The 21,762-nt window shown below is 37.5% G+C and overlaps 1 protein-coding gene across 5 annotated transcripts in view; it reads left to right on the top strand.

The window, feature by feature from the left end:
• The window catches only part of TRPS1 (transcriptional repressor GATA binding 1), a 255,059-nt gene extending 234,634 nt beyond the window's left edge, over positions 1-20,425 (top strand). For all 5 annotated transcript variants that reach the window (XM_044245064.1, XM_044245068.1, XM_044245066.1 and 2 more), the window contains 2 exons: positions 10,536-10,658; positions 13,710-20,425. In XM_044245064.1, coding sequence (XP_044100999.1) covers positions 10,536-10,658; positions 13,710-14,771 — 1,185 coding nt within the window. In that variant the 3' untranslated portion in view covers positions 14,772-20,425. The remainder of the gene's footprint in view (positions 1-10,535; positions 10,659-13,709) is intronic.
• Positions 20,426-21,762: the final 1,337 nt, after the last annotated feature.

Here is a 21,762-nt window from a genome sequence, read left to right on the forward strand (position 1 = left end):
TAATGAAATTCTCTGCTCAAGTTTGATTTTACCCCTAGCAGGAACAGAATCTTCATTTAAAGATACCTCTTCAATTTGAACAATGACATAACATACTAGGCACTTATTTTAACCGTTGGAAAGGTAGATTTAAATACCTACGACTTCATGTGTCCCAAGGAAGTACAAAACTGAGTACAAATGAGACAACATTTTAAAAGAATTTTATAGATTAAAAAATTAACTGAAGTTTAGGTTTATGTTTCTTAGGGGTTTTTTTGGATTTAGGTCCTAGAGGATGAAATGATACGAGAAGTATTCCCAATCTAGTCTTACCAAGTATTTAGTCCAAATTGCATATTTGGTATCCAAGTCTCTTGTTGACACACATCGGCAGATTTTTAACATGGTTCTTAATTATTTTGAACTTAAGTACATTTAACTGTATTTCCATAATTTGTATGCTGTTCAGTGGAAATAAGCAGCAATTACCATCCTTCTGCTGAGCAGACTACATGCTATGTTTTAACATCTGATCTGTACTGTATCCTCTCAACTTGATAGCCTGTAAAAAGTGTTTAGAGTTAAGAATATTTTGGTCTTCACTGTTCTGTAATGAAAAGGAAACTGTATCACACATGAAAAGTATCAAAGTCAGCTCTATAGGTTGATGAAGAACATATACTTTTACATATAGTAATAGGGGAAATAATTATAAATATTCTCATATTATCCAGATCTGAGGAATTTATTAATATAACGTCATCTTTCAGAATTGGCAGTGTTTTATATTGAATAATGATGATACCACACATTGCAAAAGGTCTTTGCAAGGGAACATACAAGTATGTAAAGTAAATCTAGTAAATTGTTATCTGAACATATGTGTTTACAGAACTTGTCAGAACCCCAGCATCATTTTTGCTGCCCCATCTCTAGCCAAGACTAATGCAAAAACAGAGATTCTAGTTCACAGCTACCCTCCCATGTGACTGACATTATTAGGAGCTAAGTCAGTGGTGTCATCTAATTTTCTGTTTTTAAACAGAGGCTTATTTTACATGGTTTTGGGGGTTTTTGTTTGTTTGTTTTTTGTTTTTTTGTGTTTGTTTATTGTTGTTTTGGTCTTTTGTTTGTTTTTGTTCTGTTTTGTTTTGGGTTTTTGTTTTTTTGTTGTTGTTGTTTTTTGTGATGGAAGGATTAAAACACATGTACTGCACCCAGCCCCCTTCCCTACCCCTACCTCTCCATCAGCCCAATGTTGTGTTCCTCTGGCTATGACTGTATCTGTCAACTTCAAAACAGATCGTTGCCATATCTGATCAAGGATGAGTCATTTCTTTCTGGTACCTCAAAACTTGCATAATTTCAATCAGCTGTTATAGGGTGGTTTGAAGAGATAAGCGTTCTTCAAAACCAAGCTATGGTGAAATATTTTTGGTAAAAATTCCCCAATCGCCTCTTTAGTACTAGGACCTGAAACAGTTCTGCACTGTGGCTCTCAAGTGAGGGAGACCTAAGTTTGTATCTTAGCCCTCCTGTAGAGCAACTGAAAAATATTGCTAGGCCTCAGTTTTCTCCTTTGTAAAACGGAGGGAAGAAGAAAAAGAACAGTAACAACAACAACAATAATGATACCTGTCTCTTAGGATCATTTTAACAAGGTCAGATAATGAAATGAAAGCTAGCGCTTATCATCCTATACATAGTTAAGTCTTGAGAAATATTAGATGTCTGATGATGATTATTAAAAAGAGACATAATGTAGTCAAGCAAGAGAATTCTATCAGATAGTTGATTCAGAAACGGTTTCTGGAACATAGTCCTATGTTTTTATCTAGACTTGGAGACTAGGATGTATTTTTTGACACTAAATAAGTCAAAGAACCATTCTTAGTCTTTTTACCTTTTAATGAAGGTGGGAGAATAATAGTAACTGGTAATTCAGTTTGATCTAAATTGGGATAATAAATGTTAGGAGTTCTTAACCTTCAAATCTGCGAGCATTCAGATATCCATACCAAATGCTAGGATACATTGTGTGAAGGACATTCCTTCGAACAGCCTGAAGTTATTTGTATACAATTTTTTTACATTTTTTTTTTTTTTCTGGAGAGAGTGTCATAAATGTTATCGAAAGAATGTTAGGAACCAGTGAAGAACCCTTGATGTATATGTGAATGCTGTGAGGATGGAAACAGTTTACAGCCCAGTTATTATCTGTTATGAAAAGAATTCTTTTTTTTTTTTTTTTTTTTTAGATTTCATTTTATATTTTTTAAGTAATTTCTACATCCAACATGGGGCTCGAACTTAGAACTCCGAGATCTAGAGTTGCATGCTCTCCTGCTTGAGCTAGCCAGCCACCACCCCATGAAAAGAATTCCTGACTATTGTTTGGTATTTTCTGATTCTTCCAAAATAACCGTCATCATCATCATTATCTATTATAAAGGCAACCCCACACTGATAATATTTAAAATAACTCAATTTGTGTTTAAGTGCACAGAAGCTGAACCCTTTGGACATTAGGCTTTTTCTATAACAAGTTTCTTCTCTATTGTTATCACTTAAGATTTTTACTTTTTGTAATGTGACTAATTCCCATATTAAATGTGTTTACAGAATATACCGTTAAGTAAAATGTGCAATAAATTTATTAAAACAGAATCAACTTTGTTCTCCTGCCAAAGTTTGCTTAAGAGGTGCTAAAATTGTGCCTCCAAAAAGCCTTTTTTCTTCCTTTTCAGTGTCAGGTGTTGGCACTGGCATGGAAGAAAGTCCCTGTGGAGAAAGCCTCCAATGATTGTTGTAGCCGAAAGTGAAAGTGGATCCATGGTGGTGGAAATAGAAGCAGTGAAAGACTTGAGTAGTTCTTCTGACAATAATGACTTTCACGTGGAATGAAAAAAGACAGTGCAGACATAAATTTTCAACCATAGTTTTAGCTGTCTATGTACATATTGCTGTAAAGGCAGAACAGTGTTATAGAAACAATGTGGATAGAACTCCAAAGATGTGAGTTTTTTCTAGTCCTGGTTCTTTATGTAATTTGGGCATGACACTGGATATTTGGTTTGCTCATTTACCAAATATGGGGTGAGTCAAAGAATAGAGATGGAGTCCTTCAGACCTACGTAATGGGTTCTAGATGTGTGTGATTCACTCGTAAATTCTGCCGATTTGAAGAAACTGTGAATGATTAGAAGTGTGGGATATACGTTGCAAATTCTTGATTTGTCTGCTATCTCACTTCAGTAGTCACCAATTGCATCTCAGAAGAAATGGAGCTAATGTGTTTGGCACTCTAGCGTTTCCTGATATGTAGGGCAACTCCCACATGGTGATGTGTCAGTGCAGTAAGTCTCAGGCACATTCATACCTGGGTACAGTGTATGATTACTAGAGTATGTGTTGCCTCACGTCCTGGAAGAGAGTTCGTTCCATTGCTCCTAGCCAGGGATGTCAGCTTTGTTTATACTTGTCTCCATTATCATTGCTGATGTGTTGAGGAAGTGAATTTAATAAGCAGGGTAAACAGGTTTTGTTTCCAAATTCTGAGATAGGAGATCGTAAGATGGGTGCTTGGCTGAACCTTGGAGAGTCTCTTCAGTTTTCTGGCAAGAAATCTGAGGGCAAAGAGGGCTGTTTCGAATCAGGCAGAGACTTGCTGTGCAGCCCATTTCAGCTGCACTGTTCTTCACAATTCTATTTGGAACAGAAGTCAGCAAAGTTATTGGTAACTATTGCTTTATGTTGGCAATGTTCTTTCCCTGCTCTTCCTAAAATATCAGGTAGCCTTTGCTTTGGGGAAAATTCAGCCTATTAATTTAAAGACATTCGTTGCAAGCCACCGTCTATTTTTTAGTGGTTTTAGGCACTGCATTCTGTGCATTCTTGTAGGATCTACTGATAGGTAGTCAATAGCTGGTTAATCCTCACTTGGGAGGAATTAGGAAGGAGAGGTTGCCTTCTGTCACCAGTGGTAAATAACAGTGAAAATGACTAAAATATGAATCATCATGTATTCATAATTAGTGAATGCCAACCCACTACATGATAGTAATAATAAATACATTAACATGATAGTAATAATAAATACGTTATTTAACGCATATCAAATTTTTGGTAGTCGGTAGGGCAATGTTATTGATCATTGTCCTGTTATTACAGGACTGTTATTACCCACTTTGGTAAAGGAACACAGAGAGTAAGCTCTCCTGTCATTAGATAACTTTCAGCCTTCAAACGAGCTTTATTGGGGCACCTGGCTGGCTCATTTGGTAGACCACATGACTCTTTATCTTGGGTTGGTAAGTTTGAGCCCCATGTTGGGTGTGGAGATTACTTAAAAATGAAATCTAAATAAGTAAAAAATAAATAAGATTTATTGATCTAATATACTTTTGTTTCCTCAGAAAAGTTTACATATAATTTGCATATATTTAACTCTCAGTGTTTATGAACATCTCAATTTGTGTTGCATTAACTCCACACTTAGTAGGTTTTTAGCTCATTCTCCTGGAAACCCAGAGAGATTATAGACCATGTTTGTCATATATGTCCCTGTAACTCCAATTTGTAGCACGGTGTCAGGCACATGCTGGGCAATCGGTAATTATTACATTCCCAGAATGAAACTGAGTTAAATTTACCATTGAAATTTTATTACTGCAAAATTGTGCTAGAAGTTTCTATCATAGCCATCTGTACATGTCGCTGAAGTGAAGTTTGTAAAAGATTCTTGATATAATCAAGTAAACACAGAAATTATTTAAAGTCAAAAAATATTTGAGGTATATCTGCCCTACCAGCATGTATATCATATTTCAGATTGATTTGATTTAAAATGGCTAAGATATAAAAACCATAAAAAATGTCAATAAATGCTCTGCCTATCAAAGCTTGTTATGTAATTACATGGTTTCAGTATAGTTCTTATACATAGAACACTAATATAAAGGATCATTTCTGCACAAACTCCTTTTCCAATGGAGACTTTAATCTCTTGGAGATAAATATCCATGTCTTTACATGATAAGCCACTTGAATGAATAATTCAATCAAATTTATTTCTTATTAATCAAATGAAATCAGCTGTTAATTAAATTTGAAAACGTTCAAATGTTTGTTTTGGGCTGATTTTTAAGTAATAATATAAGTAATAGAAACAACTAAACCAATTTTTTTAAAATGTTTTTTTCTTTTTTTTAAAGATTTTATTTATTTATTTGACAGAGAGAAATCACAAGTAGACGGAGAGGCAGGCAGAGAGAGAGAGAGAGGGAAGCAGGTTCCATGCTGAGCAGAGAGCCCGATGCGGGACTCGATCCCAGGACCCTGAGATCATGACCTGAGCCGAAGGCAGCGGCTTAACCCACTGAGCCACCCAGGCGCCCCTCCATTTTTTTTCTTAAGACACGTATGGGTTCACCAATACATCTGCCATGGCCCAACCCACTGATCCATAACACACTAAAGAATTAAGCCCCCTAAAAGCAAAATTGGAACCAGAAGCTTTCAGAACAATTTGATGATAGTGACAACCGCACAGTGGTTAGCTGTGTACCTAATTAATTTGTTTGTTTGATCCATTATTTTAGTCATTATACTTCTTGCACTTCAAAGCAGGAAAAAAAATTATGTTGGATTTAAAATGTGCTTATATTAAAAGATGTGAATGTCATTTTCTATTTCAAATCCTAACATGGGTGATTGTCCAAATTCATCACCTAAATTGCTGTTTTAAAGTCAGTATTGTGGTCGTAATACATTTGAAACATAGAAAGGAAACAAGTAATCCCAAAGAATTCTCAGTAATTATCACTGAAAACTACTTGCTATCCTTTGACTGGCCTCAAAAATCCTTACAATTAACTGCTTGTATCACCATCCTTCGTTTTTCACACAGGAAATTAGCAGCCAACAGAAATTATGTACAGGCAACACAAATGTGACCTAAAAGTTACGAGGCAAGCCATAAAACTCGAAGTTTAAAAAAAAAAACAGACAACAAAATCAGTTCCTCGACTTGTTTCCTCTGGACTTTTTCTCTTTAGAAATTTTAATTGGTAGATTTGGATTTGGGACCCACCTTCCCTCACTCCTTCCTTCACTTAAGTCCACAAACAAGTAGAAGAGGCGCGTAAGGAAGTCCAAGGACAGAGAATGTGGTGCTTCTGTGAAGAGAGACAAGCATGCAGCTTTCTCTCAGCCTGATATTCTTGCCCCTACCACAGGGCAAGAATCAGGCTAAATATGCCCCCTCAGGAGGGCCAGCGGTGCCATCCCCTAGCTAGGGATTCCTATCTGCTCTCCAGAAAGGACCTTATCTGACTCAGTTCTCTCTCCTGCGTAATGTCATGGAGGTATAAAATATTACTAACTCTTAAACAGCTTGGGGACACCTGGAAGGCTCAATTGGTTAAGGGTTGGACTCTTGATTTCAGCTCAGGTCATGATCTCAGGGTCATATCTGACTCCACGCTCAGCAGGGAGTCTGCTTTAGATTCTCTCTCTCCTTCTCTCTCTACCCCTCCCCACTCTCTCCCCCCCAAAAAAATAAATAATAATAATAATAATTTAAAAATAAAAAACAGCTTGTAGAAAAGGAGAAATAATTATTATTATTTAATATTATTATTTAAACACACGTGTGCACATATAGAGCCATGGACAACATATGACCCTAATGATGGTATGTAAAGGAGAATTGGAGCCTTGTTCTAGCTGATTTTGTATCCTCGGGACCCAGCAAGTACCTAGCTTCAACTGCTCCTCAAAAACAAGTGTCAATTGTAAGATTGGAACATTCATTAATTCTCTTGATTTTCTTCTCTACAACATCATTAGTTATCTCTGCCCAACTGGAAGTAAATTTGTCGATCCACATGAGTGACATTTAGAAGGAATATTTTTTTAAAACTTTTTTTTTTAAAACAAGGAGTAACTTTTAATGATTAAAAAAATAAGAGCAGGGGGGTGGGAGGTTGGGGTACCAGGTGGTGGGTATTATAGAGGGCACAGCTTGCATGGAGCACTGGGTGTGGTGAAAAAATAATGAATACTGTTTTTCTGAAAATAAATAAATTGGAAAAAAAAATAAGAGCAGGTGAGATTCTTTAAGTGCCAGTAGAATATTTTCAATTTTATTAATGTTTAGTCTGTCAAGACAGAGCACTGTCCTAGGTGCCTGGTACTTAGGATATCTTAGGGAGTCATAATTTCTGTCCTTAACAAGCACAGTGTACAGGAGGATGACAAAATATTTTAAAACTCTGTCATGCGTGATAAACTATGAATGAAATAAAGTCTTTGGTGCCTTTCTTTCTCTTTAACGAGGCCAAGTTTGTTTTTAAGAAGTGGGGTGAGGGAGACTCCTATTCTGCCTTCCTTTGGCCACAGACGTGCTTTTCTGCCTGTGATTGGGCTAAGGATGTTGGTAACTTCAAAGAGATGCTTTACTCTGTCCAGCCAGGTTCCATTACACACAGAGCAACCAGGTCAGGCTCTCAGCTGTTCTGTAGCTGAGGGATATGTGGCACAGTTACGATTCTGTGATCACACAGCTAAGGATACTATCCGCGTGGGCCACCTTCTTTGCTGCTTCCAGAAATTCCAAGTGCACCAAAACTACGGTGAAACAGTGCTTACCAAAGCAATAAATGTGTTTAGAAGGGAGTTAACTCAATATGTGAAATATTTCTCACCTCCCTCCTACTTTCCACCCCCACACAAGTACGCTCCTATTGAATCCTAGGTGTGAACACCTAGATATTTCACTCTGACTCAACTTTCCATTCTCATATTTGATAAGATTGTCACAAATGAACTACAATTGATAATATCCAACTGTATGTCTTAATCATCTCTATAATGTTCTATGAGCAGATTAAGGAGATGGAAACAAAGCTAACCAAGTATTTTTCTTGTACCAAAATATAATAATAATAATTGAATCCCTTTGACAAATAGCTAACTACTGAGTGTTTACTACATCCCTGGTACTATATTAATTGTATCCATTTGCCCACATACTACAGCGGCTCGCACTTTAAAGGTGGGGAAGTTGAAGCTTTGAGAGGCTAAGTAACTTGCCTAAAGTTGCACCTGGCAAAAGGCAGACATGTTGTGAATGCAAGTAGTCTGACTCCTAAATCTGATTTTTAACCTCCATGCTATACTGACTCTGGGTAAATGAATCCAGAGTAACTAACCCCTGATGTCTTAAATAAGATATAGTTTTCCCAAAATATACCTCTTTAGTGGAGCCTAAGTGCTGCTTAAAGCAAGATAGGCCTGTGGAAACCAGTGCTATAATTTTAGGACTTTCCCTCTAACTAATGAAGGGCATTTTCTTTGCAAGAGAATTAAGCACAAAATTGTGCAAGGATTGAAACGCTCTCAGAAACCAGGATTACACCCACTTTGGCGTGCTGTGTCAAGCACCCAGGGCAAAAGGAAAGAAAAGCAGGCTGGAGTGAATGGTTACACATTCAGATTTGAGTCTCAGCCATGTATGTGGGTTAGTTTCCAAATGGACATTTACAATGTCTTTATGTGGATCACGTTGGTGTTTATTTGCCAAACGTGTTATTTAGATCTAGGAAAAAGATGGCGTGACCTTAGGAAAGTTTCACAATTATAACCTAACGAGGCTCCCCAGCTTACTTCAGATAAAGGGGGCCCCAGAATGTTTGATAAACATAGCATCTAGTAGTTCATTGATTTGTCAGGAGGGAGCAATCTCTACTTTTGCAGGAGGTCCCAACTGGGACTTGTGGCCTGACACCCAGCGTTTGCCGTTGCTCTAACCGTGACACGTTCCTGGTCCCGACTTGGGCAGAGAGGGAGAAAAAGGGGAGCCGGAGATTATCTTTGTGCAAAATCTAGCGTTTATTACATCACCTAAAGTAGCACGACCTGCTACACTAATGAAATCGTGTTCTTGGTTGAAAAGGGCAATTGTTAGCCTGACTTTGTGCGCACTAAAAACATTCCCCCAATCTTGTTAAATTATTGCTCTCATTTCAGATTTTTATGGCTGTGCAGCTTACCAGCCCTCATTTCTTTACGTTTCATTCATTTTCCTTGTATTGATGATTAATGGAGGATGTCGAATGTTAGAGTGAGCAGGCATCAGCAATTGCAAGATCATAATTAGTTTAGCTGACGAGGGCCTCTGATAGCACTTGCATCTGGATGGAAAAATTACCCTATAGGGAACTGGCTGCTCACCAGGTCTTTTTAGTGATACATTGTGAAACACCCGATGAATCAAATGCCCTTTCAATGCCAAGAAAGTGTTCCAGTCTTGAAGCCAAAATTATGTCTGCAGAAAGCTTTCCATTTGAAATGTATCAGAGTACAATTATAACCATTGTATTTTCTTGGCAGGGATAGCACTGGTCTACAGTATGGACTCAAGTTAAATAAATTGCCTAAATTTTATGAATCCCTGAAATTTTGACTTACGGTATTTGTAATTTTAAATTTATAATAAAATTGGGTTCCAGCAACATTTTTTCCACTCCTTATCTAACGTGCATATTTTATCATTAAAGACTTCGCTTCCTAGAGAAAGGAGAGTGAAGTTGCAATTCAGGCTGTCTTTTTTTTTTTTTTTTTCTTGCAGCAAGAGCATTTCATTTCCTGCCTGTTAGTATTTGCGCCTACAAACACAGCCTGACTTTTGTTTCAGTGAGTTTAATGGAATCATGTCTTGATAGCAAGAATGGAACAAGCAATACTAATTATCTACTTTTAAATATTCTTAGATTATTTTTGAATCTGGTGATTACAGAATTCAGCCCACTAAAATCAATTTGTATTCGGAAACGCTTGTGATTTCCAAGTCTGAGGCAAAGAAAATAAATAGCCATTGATGGAACTAGCTTGTCTGGCTTCCACAGGCACCTCATAAGCGTTCTCAGTAATACTGTACTTCGAGTTGGCAACAAGTTTCGACTGGTCCCCTCAGCTCTGGGAAATAGACGGTGTTCTCTTTCAAAGTTTACCATTGCAACCCCCAAAACTAGAACTGAGTGTGTGATATTCTCTTAATACTTGTGTTACATGAATGACATCCAAAAAGACACAAATCAGGTTTAATTTTAAATGGTTTATATGCCGCATTTTCCACGCTTCACTATATTTTTAAAGCTCAGGTAGCCTGTGCTCCCCCTTCGCCGAAGTATATTAAACATATCGCCACGTTCTGTCTTATGACTTTTGTTTTGACACTTTGAGAAGGTATATTTTAGGGTTCAGCATTTAGGAGCCATCATTAAAGGCACAAAACCCAAAGTTCAAAAAGTTAAAGCTGTGTCTGTGAAAAGCCTTTGGTGTTGCACACACCTCATCCATCACTGTAGGGTTAATTATAATGAAAATCAGTGGTGCCTATTAAACACAATTGAACCTGACCTCATTATGGGCAGTGTGGTTTTATACTGTCATTGTTGCTAGTCTAAAGACAAAACTCCTGGGTTGATTTGGTCTAACTCCACTGATCATGTGACTCACCTCTGACCTTGTGTTTTTTTCCCCTGTTTCAGAGGCGTAGAGGCTCGGGTGTTTTTTGTGCCAATTGCTTGACCACAAAGACCTCTCTCTGGCGAAAGAATGCAAATGGTGGATATGTATGCAACGCGTGTGGCCTCTACCAGAAGCTTCACTCGGTAAGAGCTTGTTAGACTGTTTGAGGAAAAGCTTTGTAAAGCAGCCTGGTCTGTCGTGTGATGTGTACCATTCCCTGGCTTGCGATGCCTGCTCCCGCAGAGTTTAATACAGTCACTCGGAGAGCACCTGTGATTTATGGTGAAATGGATTTAGATGTTATGGGGAGATATATTTGAAATCATTAGTAATGCATTATGTTTCTTTTGATATAAACGAGGAAATGATTGATTTCTGGGAACTTCCCATAACAGATAGTTGCACTAATGGTTATCAGAATTTGGTGAAATTAATTTAGGCAGGAAGGAGAAACCTTGAAAGTTCAATATTACATAAAAAGTGTTTTAAAAAGAGGATTCTCCTATTTCACATAAAATACAGGGCAGGGAAAGAATACTTATTTCCACTTTAAGTTCAGAATTTGCAAGCATCATGTTGGCTGCTCTGTGGGCTAGAAGTCAGGCACATTCAGAAGAGTGGTCCTGAGCTAGGACCCGAGAATGCCAGGTCGATCTTGCCAGTTCTTCGGGGGATATATTCGAGGAAGGTATTTCAGGGCCTGAACGGCTCACATCCCAGTAGAGTAAGGTGTGAAGGCGCTTTGTGTTTCAAACTCTCTGGCTGGCTTCTTTCTGTGGCTCACCGAGGTACTTCCAGAACTTTCTTCTCAGATTTTAGTTAGAATCCTCTGATAAAGTTTAATTAAATCTCACAAATTCCCCATCTCTATATGCATTTACTTCCTGAAGGATTTTTTTTTTTTTTTTTAAGTTTAGGAAGTTTATCTGCTGACAAGAGCTTCCTTTAAAAATAGGAATACCCCACTTAGTAAAAAGAAATCTATTTCCCTCTGCCTTTTTCATTTTGTTTGGCATTTTACCATAGCTCTTAGCACAGCCGGTGAATAAATTACAGCTACAGGGAATACAATTTTAGACAAAACGTCCTCATAAATGGACCATTGGAAGCACTCTTTAAAAAATGCATGCTGCCAACAATACTAATTGGTGGTAAACTCTAAAGCCTTAGTTATTCCATGTAGCTAACAGAGAGATTCTCTCTCCACTACATTACCTTCCTTTTGCTTCACCTTCACCATTTTAGCACAGCAATAAGCTTTCATTTAATGAGTACTGACATTAATGATTTTAATTGAACTCTGGCCAATCATAGGCCAAGAATTAATTAAACTACTGCTCTTCCTGATTATGATAATTTAACAACTGTGATATAAAGTTATTTTAGTTATTTTAATATTCATCTCTCCAGAGGCAAGCTGTGTTCAGTTTTGAGTTTCTTTACATCGTAAACTTAAATACATAAAGGTTATGCACACATCTCATGTCAAAGACTGTCACAAAAGTTATAAAAGTTTTAAAAGGGTATTAATGCAAATTTCTGGTTTCCTTATAGGTAGATATTAAATATTGCATATCTTCATAATACAAATAGGAGCTTTTTATAAACCTGAACATTGAACATTCCTGAACAAAATAAATGAATATGGCATATTCAAGGGATGTGGCATTTTCCTTCTGAAACCAATAATTGAGTTGTCAGTGACAAGTGTGTTATCTTTCTTGCCTTCAAAATGCCTCTGTGACAATAGAAAAATTCCAAAAAGGATTTATATTTATATTTTGTTTAAGATATGAGAGGTATCTCTTGCATTAAGGTACATTCTTTCTAGGAATAATTCACAGGTTACATATTTTTTAATATATATGCATATATATATATTTTTCACATTCTGTGTAGAAATTATTTGATTTCAGTAATCTTTTAGAGAAATCGGATTTTAGCCCACTTCAAGAGTTTTCTAAATTTTTACCTATAAATATGCATTAATTTATTAAACTTACTCTTTTTATTTTATAAATCGAAGTTAGAGCTCTCGCTGCAAGTTAAATTTTTTGGTATAGTTTTATCTATGGGTTTTAGTCCTGTAATATAAATGCCTGTTGAACATGTACATAACTACCATACAGTGCTTAAGCTGAATAAAAAACAAGCCTAGTGAAAGTCAGCATTCTAACTAAGTACAGAGTAGAGTGACGTATCATGTATTTGTACCAAAGCTACAAAAGAATTTAGAATTTCAACAGAAAACAAATGCTTTACCTGTTGATAAGTAAAATTTTCCAAAGCGATTATATAAAATCCCGTTAAACATGGAGAAATAAAAATGAGAGCTGGGGGGGGGGGGAGTCTCCCACTGATGGGGCTTTGAGTACCTGATATCTTCATGATTCTGCTCATTTGTCTTTATTTTTGCGTGGATATATAATACTTTATATTCACATTTGCAGTGATTTAGAAGCATACACATATTTGTCAGCTCAGGCTACCAAAACAAGCCCCCGTAGACTGGGGGCTTAAACAGCAGAACAGATTTTCACACGGTTCTCAGGGCTGGAGGTCTGAGGTCAGAGTCCCAGTGTGGCTGGGTTCTGGTTGGAAAGCTCTCCTCCCGGCTTGGAGGCTTGGAGAAGGCCTCTTTTTCTCTCCGTCCTTATCTAACCTAATCGGCCTCATAAAGACCAGCTCTCCAGATCCAGGCACACTGTGGGGTAGGGCTTCCACATGCGAACAAGGGGACCCAGTTCGGTCTGCAGCACTGTGTGATTTTGCCGCAGTTGTCATTAAAGCCTAGCTCCCGCGTTCCCGTATTGACATCCTAGTGCATGACTCAGAAGTTGAGAAATAATTGCAGAAAAATCGTGTTTCTTCAAGGAACTTTCTGCACAGTTTTATCACTAAATGATGCAATTTCAAAATCTATTGAGTTTGGGAAAGCTGTTTTTAAGTAGATGAAAGTTTTCAGGGCTCCCTGCAGAGTCGGACTTGATTTAATTAGGCTAAAATAGTGTGCTTTGGTGACTGCCTCTGATCCTGCTCAGGGCAAGAGGAGGAGATTTAGTAAACCTATAACATCGAGTCCTACCCTTGCTTTGAACTTAAGTGTGGTTCATGTTTGTGAGGAATTGCTAATGAGTTTTAATGTATTTTCTCACGTTTCCCTTTTATGTATTGTACGTGTGTGTTCTCTGCAGACTCCCAGGCCTTTAAACATCATTAAACAAAACAACGGTGAGCAGATTATTAGGAGAAGGACAAGAAAGCGCCTTAACCCAGAGGCACTGCAGGCTGAGCAGCTCAACAAACAGCAGAGGGGCGGCAGCGAGGAGCAGGTCAACGGAAGCCCCTTAGAGAGGAGGTCGGAAGACCATTTAACCGAAGGTCACCAGAGAGAAATTCCGCTCCCTAGCCTGAGTAAATACGAAGCCCAGGGTTCATTGACTAAAAGCCATTCTGCTCAGCAGCCGGTCCTGGTCAGCCAAACTCTGGATATTCACAAAAGGATGCAACCTTTGCACATTCAGATAAAAAGTCCTCAGGAAAGTACTGGAGACCCAGGAAACAGTTCATCCGTGTCAGAAGGGAAAGGAAGTTCTGAGAGAGGCAGTCCCATAGAAAAGTACATGAGACCTGCAAAACACCCAAATTATTCACCACCAGGCAGCCCTATTGAAAAGTACCAGTACCCCCTTTTCGGACTTCCGTTTGTACATAATGACTTCCAGAGTGAAGCTGATTGGCTGCGGTTCTGGAGTAAATATAAGCTCTCCGTTCCTGGGAATCCGCACTACTTGAGTCACGTGCCTGGCCTACCAAATCCTTGCCAAAACTATGTGCCTTATCCCACCTTCAATCTGCCTCCTCATTTTTCAGCTGTTGGATCAGACAATGACATTCCTCTAGATTTGGCGATCAAGCATTCCAGACCTGGGCCAACTGCAAACGGTGCCTCCAAGGAGAAAACGAAGGCACCGTCCAATGTAAAAAGTGAAGGTCCCTTGAATGTAGTAAAAACAGAGAAAGTTGATAGAAGTACTCAAGATGAACTGTCCACAAAATGTGTGCACTGTGGCATTGTCTTTCTGGATGAAGTGATGTATGCTTTGCATATGAGTTGCCATGGTGACAGTGGCCCTTTCCAGTGCAGCATATGCCAGCATCTTTGCACGGACAAATACGACTTCACAACTCATATCCAGAGGGGCCTGCATAGGAACAATGCACAAGCGGAAAAAAATGGAAAACCTAAAGAGTAAAACCTTAGCACTTAGCACAATTAAATAGAAATAGGTTTTCTTGATGGGAATTCAATAGCTTGTAATGTCTTATGAAGACCTATTAAAAAAATACTTCATAGAGCCTGCCTTATCCAACATGAAATTCCCTTCTTTTATTCTTTCTTTTGATGAGTAGGTTACCAAGGTTAAAAAGTGAGACAAATGGTCAGTGAGAAGAAAAAACAATGGAAGATGGTAAATAGTCATGTTTTAGAACAGGCATTTATGAACATGTTTTAGAACCTAGTTACATCAAAAAAACCATCTTGGCAAATGTGTACTGTGGAAATGGTCCACAAGAAGTATCACCTGACTCTCATTATTACGTTTGTCGAGAAGGAGATCAAAGCTATCTAGAATTTTGAAAGGGTTTACATATTATGATCCTAATGCAGTATTGGGCTGGCCATTGGTCCATTTGTTCATAAACCCGGACGTTGTTGCCTAAATTTAGAAGTATCACAAAATCCTAGGCAGATGAGGAGAAATCTACTCCCCGGGGCCGTGAAAGGAAAATGGCGCCTCTTACAGCAGTCTCCTCTCATTGACCATGTTTCCGACCTAGACCTAGAAATGCGAGCTGTGGTTAGGCTTGGTGAGGGAGCAGCAAGGAAGGTGACAGCCGACGGCACGGTGATTTCGGCCAGCCCTGCCTGTACATACACATGCACACCCTCTCTGATATTTTTGTCCTTTAGATGTTCAAATACTCCTTTCAAAAGTAGTCCTTTTGTTGGCAATTTAGGTTCATTTTGTCCAAATATATATGCATCTTTACAAAACAGTGTCCTCAGTGCTTACGTAGTCTTTTTTTTTTTTTTTTTTTTAAGCCAGATGTTTCTTTCTCGTATGTGATAAAGCGGTCTGGATTTGTTTTTTAAGCCTCCTCTTGGTCACCAATCTCACTTGGCACGTTTTATAACTAAAGGGACCCCCCTCCCCTCAGTTCAAAAAGATCAGACAGATACAAAAGTTCAGACCATGGGCTGAATTTGTTTAGAGTACATGGTATTTCTCTACAAGGTAACCTGCTGTATTATTTATTTTCTTTTGGTTAAATAGAAGTTCCAAACTTTGTGGCCAGGCAGCGTCTAAGGTTACGTTACCACAGACTGACAGTTGGTATATGTACCAGTCACTCCCTTCATTAGGTTTATACAGGTTTAGTTAAGTAGCATTAAATAGGATTCTTAGAAGTCTATCTTCATAGTACTTTTAATACTTAAGGCTTTGTAAAACTATCCATGAAGGGAAAGCTCCTCAGCATAACTGCTCAGGGAAATAGGGCTACATAACTGAACATTAAGTAATTGGTTAAAGGTGCTGTTAGTCGAGCCTCAATGCTTGCTACAAGGATGTATGTACAAGGACTGACTTTAATAATTTGCATTATATTGTCCCAACCAGTAGTTTATTTTTTGCCACGGAGATGTAGAAGATATTACAAGCTACTGGATGCACTGTCAGATTAACTTATTTCATTAAAGAAGTTGGGAAAACAAATAGGAAAAAAAAAACTTATTTTTCTAGTAAATATTAATGTATTACATTTCAAATAATGGTGCCTGACATATTGAATAATTATTTTCTACAGTGTACGTATGCAACAAAGATACTCCATCATGCATTAGAGTCTGTTCTGGCTCTGCCTAGCTGTTTACATTTGCAAATGTAGCAAACAAGGTAATGAAGCAACTATTTCTATTGCGGTAGATACCTTTTTTGTGTGTGTGTGTGTGCATTAAAGTTGTAAACGGTAACATGAAACAAATGGAAGTTCTTGATATAATGGTATGGAAAACAAGAAGGAAATGAAAATATTTTTATGCCTACTTAGGAAAAAAAAGGGTAGCACTATTCATTCCAAGTACTTTTTTTTTTTTAATTTTTAAGCTCTTAACTCACATTGTTATGCTTAAAATGATAAACATATATCCTCTTTTTATTGCTTTTGTCTATGTTTCGGATGAAACATTTCAGAAATTATTTTGATAAGCGCTGCTGGCCCTCGCAGCACTGGTGTTTTTATTGCGTTCTGTAGCCGTGTTTGCACTCAGTTTTACAGAATTCCCAGTTGCTTTGTATTGTTTTGTTGTGTTTGGGTTTTGTTTCTTTTTCCCAGTGCCAGGTCTTTGTTCCTTCAAGTTGGATGGCAGGTAGAGTTCAAGCAGTTTGTGACTGTCGTAGTGAATGAAGTTAAAAATGTCTTTCTGATGTGTTGTCATTTCCATTCTTGCATTTTTGTTTTCATGTTAAAAACAAAAACAAAACAAAAAAAAAAAAAAAAACAAAACAAAACAAAAAAAAAGGGAGAGAAAGAGAAAAAAAAGAAATCAGGACTAAGCCTTCAGCTTCAGTTTCATTTTGAAAGGACCCTGTTCTCATCTCACCTGTCTAGCTCTACTGTTCACATAAGCTGAAATAAAGAGGTGGAGTCAGGAGCTCTGACATGCAAATTATGTGATGCTGATTTATCTTTCTCAGCAATTTCAGTGAATGCATCTCAGGATGTACAGGCAGACTTGAGAGGTGGCCATTAAAGATCTCAGAAAGAGAGGAGATGTCCCAAACAACAAAACAATATTTCATTTTCTTAGTAAAAAGACTAGTAACAAAGTGCACTGTGGCAACCCTTAAGCAACATTTTACATGGACTGCTCAAATCAGCAAAATGCCAGAAGTTTGGTTAACTTGGGCAATATTACAGGTATGACTCTGGGCAAAACTACTCCATAAACAGTTTCTCCAGTGTGTCAGACACAAATAGGTTGTTCATTTTTGGCATGTATTCCTTTTTCTTTTTCTTTTTTTTTTTAAATCTGATTTTTGTTTTCTCAGACATAGTAGTAATGATTAGCATTGGAAAATACATATCACTATTCTTGGAATATTTATGGTCAGTCTACTTTCAGTAGAATATTCTTGGATAGCATTGACATGATAGATCTTATTCCATATTCCTTTATTATTGATTATTTTATTTTCATTTTTGTTTTCATTGTTATACATATTTTGATGGAGAAGAGGTTGGGCTTTTTTTAAAAATGAAAATTTACTGTAACACTAAAATACCCCTTATTTTTGGACCTTTGAAAAGCCTTTGTTCCATCTCTCAAAATACATTATAAAAATGGTTAGTTGTTATTTTTATTTGGTTTTAAGGTTTCTGAATGATTTTACCTTAAATTGTGATTTTTAAATGAGCTATGTAGGTACTTATCCTTTTTTTTAAGGACTTTGGAGATGATTTAGGAATTTTTCCCTCTTGGAAAAGGCTTCCCCTATGATGAAAACTATATGCCAGCTAAAATTGTATGCCATTGAAAGACTGTCAGTCTTCTGAAATTACTTGTTTCTATTCTGAGTCAAGCTTTGAGTCAAACTTTAGGTCAGGACCAGCTCATGCATTCATTCTGCCTTTTCTTCCTCTTTCTTCCTCCCTCTCTCGCTCATACAATAATACTGTTGTTTGGGATAGAAAAAGTCATAACAAGCCAGCCCACCTTGGAAGGATGCGGACTGAGAGACACTACGGGACTCTTAGGGAATGAGAAAAGGACGGAGTCTAACCCCTAACGTGTTCACTCTGTAGTTCAAAAGGAAAAGAGTGTGCCCATTCTTCCTACATGACATATTGAGATGTTCTTTTTAAAAAAAATCAGCTTTTAAGATAGTGATGTTTTGTTCTAAACTGTTCTCTTTTAGTAAAAGTAGATTTTAGAAAACAAGCATGGGGATTCTTTTCTAAGGTAATATTAATGAGAAGAAGAAAAAAAAGTGATTATCTTTAACAGCTCTTTGTTGAAGCCTGTGGTAGCACATTACATTTATGATTGCACATGTGCACATAATCTATTATGATCCAATGCAAATACAGCTCCAAAAATATTAAATGTATATATATTTTAAAATGCCTGAGGATATACATTTTTTTCTTAATAAATTGAAGAGTACCAATACTATTGCTACTAAAATAATTATTAGCCTTCTGCTGTGTGGCTGCAAAACATCACCAAGGTGACCCATCTTGAGATCTCTGAACTGCCTGCCTATTGAGTTAGTGAACATTAACGCAATTCCAGAGTGGGGATATCTGTCATTCAGTGGTAGAAGCTTGGAGGAAAGAAGCTGGTGCTCGGCTCCTGCACTGTATGCCAGCCTTTTGCCTAACGTTTACATGAGCTCACAGTCTTTGGGTTGAGGGTCATGGGAAAAAAATAAAATAAAATAAAATGGAAGGCGTCTTTGTTAAGCCAGTAGGCTAGAGCTTGCTGGCCATGCCTAGATCACAGGAGAAAATGGTGGGCTTGGAAATCAACCAGAATATGAAACTAAATATGCTAACCAAAGGTAGGTACTATTAGGTGGAATTCCATCAGTAGGCAGCTATAAATGAGAAGAGGGTAGGAGGACACGCATTGGGACTTGGAAGGGCTGTGTTATTTTCCCAAAGAAATACCCGGCCAAGGGCAGAGGGATGGCTTCTTTGGAGACCACTTCCTTTTGGTTTTCCATTACTGTCTCATAGACAGCTGAGTCATGCGTTCTTGATATTTAGAAGTTGTCCACAACTACTGGCAGTAATTAGGACCTCTGGAAGATGCTAGGGCAGAAATGTGTGAAGTCAGGGATGAAGAAAATGTGAAATTCAACATTGATCCACACAGGGAAACTGGATAATGTATGCTCATGTGTTGTGGCCTTGAAAGGAAAGGTAGAGCTGTAAGCTTCACTCTGTCCTAAACCAGAGAAAAGCAAGAGTAACTTTACGCGGAAGTAACATTTTTAGCCTTCGTCAGAGAAGATGGTCCTTCAAGACCCATAAGTCCCAAAACTGGATCCTGATTCTACCCCTGGTTGTTGATTTCATTTTATGACCTGCAGTAAATCACTTTTTCTTTTCGTTCCTCAGGTTCCTCACCTGTAAAATGGAAAAAAATATATTAATAATAATAATATTAATAATAATAATAATGATAATGTAGTACTTGTTTTGTAAAGCACTTTGAGATCCTTGGTTGAAAGGCACCATGGGAGTGCCAAGTATTATTATATGGCCAAGGGGCTTATTTAAACTCTCAGTTCCCAAGGGCCATGAAAGGTTGGGGTCATTTTTGTTAACATGAGCTGTAAATATCATACTAGACAGCCTGTAGTGTTGACTATGAAGAGGCAAAACTATTACAAGGCTGATAAAACAATAGTTTCTTAATGGCTACCAACAAGGCAACTATCACAATAAGAAATGCCAAATTTCTTAGGTTGGACTATTGACAACGTGGATAATTGTGGGGTGGGGTGGGGTTGGGAAACATCTCAAAATGCCAATGTAAAATTAACTTACAGCAATATTCACCAGCAGAAAATGTCTTTCATATGGAATGATTTCATGTTGCTAAAGAAAAAATTCAATTTGTAGTCCTGATTTGAATATTAGAATGTTGGCTATAATAGTTCTGTTCTTACAACACATGGAATTTTTTTTTTGTTTTATTTAATTTTGTTTTTCATAGTGCATGTTCATTTCTACTCACAAACATGTTCTTGGTGTATTTCTTATGCAAACAATCTTCAGGCAGCAAAGATGTCTGTTACATCTAAACTTGAATAATAAAGTTTTACCACCAGTTATACATAATGGCGTTGGTATGGTTTATATGGATTCACTTTCATCCACATAGCAATAGGAAATACAGACCATTGTAACATATGGACAGGCTCTGATAAATTGAGATGGTGAAATCAGATCACCATTTTCGAAAATATTACTAAGATCTAAAAGGCCTGGATTCTCCTACTGATAGATCTTGTGTTTAAAAAAAATATATACACACACACACACACACACACACACACACACTAGTTTCTTGAGGAAGGCTAACAATTTAAAAAAGTGCTTATTTCAAAAACATTCATTGAGTATTAAGTATCCAGTATTGAGTATTATGTAATAGTTATGTTATAATATGTAAAAACTCCTGCTTTTGAACCTTAACTTTGATTCAATTCAGTGTACCCACATAAAATGTGAAGATCCTGGTAATAATCTCAAAAAGTTTATATTGATATATTACATGTCTTGTTTGTTTGCTTAAAATGAAATTAATCAGAGGAGGTTTCCTGAAGGATGATTTTGAAAGAGGGAAGAGGCAGAAGAAATCCAGGTAGGAGAAGGACATGGGAAAATTCAGCCAAGTGTTTGTAGCCAGAAAGAAACACACAGAAGGGACAGGACTACTTAAAGTATTTGTTTATTTATTTATTTACTTACTTTCTTACTTAAAGTATTTAAATAACTAATTGCTTCAGAAGATTTGTTTTGAAAATTTCAAATTAATTAGTATCTACCCTCCTTACACAATCTTCGCTTCTGATTTTTGTGAGCCTCAATTAATAAGTCAATTTGTTTGTTTTTTCTAGCTCTTTCTCTTCTCCCTTGTTTGAAAACAGCAGAGCCTAGACTTTGAGGGGCTTTCATAATGGCGACAAGTTTGTTTCACAGCTGGAGCAACATTCCCCAGATAAGAGTGTAGTAGTAACACTTAATGTGATTTCTTTCCTTAAGCCTGATTCTCCTATGGGGACCACTTTTCAGATAAAGTTGAATACACTTTGTTCTCACCCAGAACTGTCAGAATCCCATGCAGAAAGAACTCTGTAACCATCAGCTGTTTACCATGGTTTGAGGGAAAAGAAGAGGAGTGAGTCAGCACTATGAGTTCTCGCTCACCTTTTGGTCTCCCATCTCTGAGAGGGTAAAACCGGGGTCAGAAACTCAGTTGCACAAAGGATGCAGGCAAGTAGCCCGTGGGGGGGAGCCAGCTGGGTGGAGACCTTGGGAACCAGAGGGCTGTATAAAGGTAGCCTTTGCTCAGCTCTAAGAACAGGGCCAAGCTGACTTGGGTTGCAGATTTTCAGTTTTCCAGAAAAACTGGGCAAAGGGAATTTGCTGTGAAATCTCCTAATTTTT

Source organism: Neovison vison, chromosome 4 (genome assembly GCF_020171115.1).
Source record: "Neovison vison isolate M4711 chromosome 4, ASM_NN_V1, whole genome shotgun sequence".
Classification (NCBI taxonomy): domain Eukaryota; kingdom Metazoa; phylum Chordata; class Mammalia; order Carnivora; family Mustelidae; genus Neogale; species Neogale vison.